Here is a 1,935-nt window from a genome sequence, read left to right as displayed (position 1 = left end):
AGCAGCCGATCAAGGTGACGGAGTGGCAGCAGACCTACACCTACGACTCGGGCATCCACTCCGGCGTCAACACCCAGGTGCCCTCCGTCAGCAGCAAGTGCCTCGGGGACGATGACGAGGTCTACGGGAAGCAGTACACCATCAAGAAGACGACCACCACAAGTTACTGCCAGGGAGGCAGCCAGGGCCAGAGCCAAGCGCAAGGTAGGGGCTGCGGGGCCGGGCACGTCCGTGAGCTCGGCTGCTTGGTTCCTGCCTTCCTCCACCTCCCCCGAGAGCTGCGCTCCTTCTGGGCGCTCCTCCACGCTGCCTTCCACACCCCGGGAGTTGTTGCTGCCTAAAATATGCTCCCTCCTGTCCTCCTTCCCTGCGCCAAGAGGCTCTTGCGTAGGGGCGGCGCGCAGCCAGCCCGCACCAGTGCTGAGCTGTGCACACACATCCGAGCGCGCCGGTGGGTTGGCTCGCGATGGGAACAGCTGATCCCGGCCCACGGGGCGGCCGTCTGCTCTGCTGCCTGTCTGCCTGCTCGGCAAACCTGTCTCAGCGCGGCTGGCAGAGCTGCCAGCGTGTGCCGTAAAGCCCCTCCGGCCGCCCCGGCTTCTCCCGCTGCTGCGAGGGCGAAGCGGAGAGAGACGCAGTCCCCAAAGCCAAAGGAGATGCTTCCCTCGACTGTATGCCTTAAAAGAGGGCTGGTTTGCTCCACTCGCCCCTGCGGCTCCCCTGTCAGCGATGGGCCCTGGAAGGTTTAATCGCAGAGCCCCGTGGAGAGGGACGAGCCCTCACCAGCGGTCCCTGTGCCGCAGAGGTGGGGACCACGGGTGGCTGCTGCCGCACCTCTGCGCCCCCGGTTGCACTTGTCCCGGCATCCTCGACGGGGAAGGCCTCCGTGTCCTTCTCCTAATCCCCAGTGCCAGCTGGTCCCAAGTTGCAAATATCCTTATTTTTTAATTAATGGGCCTTGTGTGACAACTGCCTAATCATGCCGCCTAATTGAGCGTTGTCTTATCTCTGTGCTGCCGTATCTGTTTATACTTTGAAGCACCGGCTCCTCGCAGAGCGTGCTGAGCGCCCAGCACTGCTGACGTTGCTGGTGGTGTCGCTCGAAGCTCTTGCTCAGCTAATTGAAATTGGAAAGCAGGGCTGGGAACGCTCCTCGGAGACCGCCCGAGTCTAAGGCTGTCTCCCCATCTACTCCTGCAGCGGACATGGAGGCTCAGCTGGCCATGACCCGGGCCCAGCGCGTCCGGGCTGCCATGTACCCCGAGACGGTGGAGGACCGCTCCCTGCTCATCACCACCCAGCTGGAGGGGCAGCAGACCAACGTGCAGCGCCTGGCAGAGCCCTCGCAGATGCTGAAATCGGCCATCGTGCACCTCATCAACTACCAGGACGACGCCGAGCTGGCCACCCGCGCCATCCCGGAGCTCACCAAGCTGCTCAATGACGAGGACCCGGTAAGGAAGCGTGGTTTGCCTGCGCGTGTCTCTGGGCTTTCAGCTCCCGAGCTCGTGGGGCGCGCTTCCCCAGCTGCGGCAGCGCAGGCGGGCTCCCATCCTTGCGGCGCTCCGTGGCCGCCGTCCAGCTCCTTCCTCTTGCCCGAGCTCTGCGGTTGCCTCCTCCCCGCAGCAGGGCTGAGCCCGCCTCTGCCCACCCGCGTCTCCCCGCAGCCTGTCCTCGCAGCTCGGACGCGGCTCTCCTGCCCTGGCCCTGCACAGACACTGAGCGCTTCTTGCGGGCTCTGGGTGCCCCCTGCCCTCCCCCTGCCCGTCCCTGCAGCGCGCCTGTGCTCCGTCGACCCGACTGCGTGCTGCCCGCGGCTGCGACCCGCAGCATTGCTCCTGGAGCATCGTGGATGAGGATTGTTAAAAATAGCAGTCCTCGCCTGCGCCGCTGTGCCGGCTCTGCCCCTCCAACGCCGCCCTGCCCGGCACGATG

General features: G+C 65.4%; 1 protein-coding gene across 1 annotated transcript in view; it reads left to right on the top strand.

Annotated features, from left to right (window-relative positions):
- Positions 1 to 2: 2 nt before the first annotated feature.
- Positions 3 to 1,935, top strand: part of LOC104291631 (junction plakoglobin-like) — a gene marked incomplete at both ends in the record, with an annotated part of 8,350 nt that continues 6,417 nt past the window's right edge. The window contains 2 exons of the mRNA XM_009890891.1: positions 3 to 204; positions 1,201 to 1,454. Of these exons, the coding sequence (XP_009889193.1) occupies positions 3 to 204; positions 1,201 to 1,454 (456 nt within the window). The remainder of the gene's footprint in view (positions 205 to 1,200; positions 1,455 to 1,935) is intronic.

Source organism: Charadrius vociferus, unplaced genomic scaffold (genome assembly GCF_000708025.1).
Source record: "Charadrius vociferus isolate BGI_N301 unplaced genomic scaffold, ASM70802v2 scaffold2808, whole genome shotgun sequence".
Taxonomy (NCBI): domain Eukaryota; kingdom Metazoa; phylum Chordata; class Aves; order Charadriiformes; family Charadriidae; genus Charadrius; species Charadrius vociferus.
Note: the sequence above shows the minus strand (reverse complement) of the source record. Positions and strands in the feature narration are given on the sequence as shown.